This window comes from Nestor notabilis, unplaced genomic scaffold (genome assembly GCF_000696875.1).
Source record: "Nestor notabilis isolate BGI_N333 unplaced genomic scaffold, ASM69687v1 scaffold17638, whole genome shotgun sequence".
Classification (NCBI taxonomy): Eukaryota; Metazoa; Chordata; class Aves; order Psittaciformes; family Psittacidae; genus Nestor; species Nestor notabilis.
The window spans coordinates 1-1,334 of record NW_009940760.1 but is presented as its reverse complement, the minus strand read 5'-3'; the positions used below and the strand labels follow the sequence as shown (position 1 = coordinate 1,334).

The 1,334-nt window shown below is 61.2% G+C and overlaps 1 protein-coding gene across 1 annotated transcript in view; it reads left to right on the top strand.

The window, feature by feature from the left end:
* PTCH2 (patched 2) overlaps window positions 1-1,315 on the top strand; it is a gene marked incomplete at both ends in the record, with an annotated part of 5,914 nt that extends 4,599 nt beyond the window's left edge. The window contains 4 exon segments of the mRNA XM_010020528.1: window positions 1-106; window positions 344-454; window positions 852-1,080; window positions 1,242-1,315. The exon segment at window positions 1-106 is cut by the window's left edge and continues 4 nt beyond it. Of these exon segments, the coding sequence (XP_010018830.1) occupies window positions 1-106; window positions 344-454; window positions 852-1,080; window positions 1,242-1,315 (520 nt within the window).
* Window positions 1,316-1,334: the final 19 nt, after the last annotated feature.

Here is a 1,334-nt window from a genome sequence, read left to right as displayed (position 1 = left end):
TGCGCTCCGCCGCAGCACTGGAGCACACCTTCGCCCCTGTGATGGATGGTGCTGTTTCCACCCTCCTGGGTGTCCTCATGTTGGCTGGCTCCGAGTTTGACTTCATCCCAGCCGCTTGCTGCCTGCCAGAGGCTTTGGCAGCAGAGGCTGATGAGTGTGGCAGCCCCCTGGCTGGTGGTGGGGATGTGAGCAGCTGGTGAGGATATGTCTTATGGGGGGTACCTACCCCATCTTACATGGAGGCTGAGGAGACGTGGGGAAATTAGGGGGTGTGGTGTGGGAAGCTCTGTGGTGGCATGGGGTTCATGGCAGCTGTGCCCACTTATCCCCTCTGCCTGTGCCCCCCCAGATACTTCTTTGCAGTGCTCACCATCCTGACACTGCTGGGGCTGCTCAACGGGCTGGTGCTGCTGCCAGTCGTGCTCTCTGTCATTGGGCCACCCCCTGAGGTACAGTACCCCATCCCACCTCTCCCTGTTCCTCCCCAGCCCTATGCCCACTTCTCTCCATCCCCTACTGCCCCTTACCCTGTCCCCCCTTCACCCTATACCCATTCTTGCATTGTCCCAACCTCACCTCGTACCCACCTCAGCCCATCCTTCACCCTGTACCATCCCTGCTTTATCCCATCCTTTCCCTGCCCCATATCCAACTTGGCCCATACCTGCTTGACCTCATTCCTGCCTCATCCCATGCTCAACTCCCCCTATCCCTCCCTGACCCATTTGAACCCATCCTTGCTTCACCCATCTCTATCACTCTACACACCCCTCAGCCAATGCTCCCTGCCATCCCACACCCCTCCATCCCTGTATATTCCCAGACCCTCTGACTCTCTCCTCTCTCCCCAGGCATCCCTGCCTGCCCCCATCGGACCCAGTGCCCCCATGCCTGGGCCCTGGGGGTCTCTATGTCCGGCGTGCCCCAGCCTGGCCTGCCGCCTTCCCTGACCCCTCGGACACGGAGCACTACACAGAGGCCATGGGGCCAGGGAGCCCACGGGGACCCTTCATTGTGCCCCCAACCCCGTCACACATCCTGCTGGAGGCTGGCAAGGACCCCAGCTTCCCCCGCATCACCGTGAGTACCTCTGCCCACCATGGCATTACCATCTCTTCTGGGAGAGGGTCATGGATAGAGCCAGGGGATGAGGCTCATGGGTCTCCTGTGGTGCTGGTGGGGTTGCCAGAGGAATGCTCAGTACGGCTGGGGGTCCTCATGCTCCGTGTCCCCCCATCCAGGTGCTGAAGCCCTACAAGGATAGCCCAGAAATACAGGGAAAGAAGGAGGCTCCCAGCCTGCAGCCGGAACCACGGTGGTGCTTCGGGGAGCCG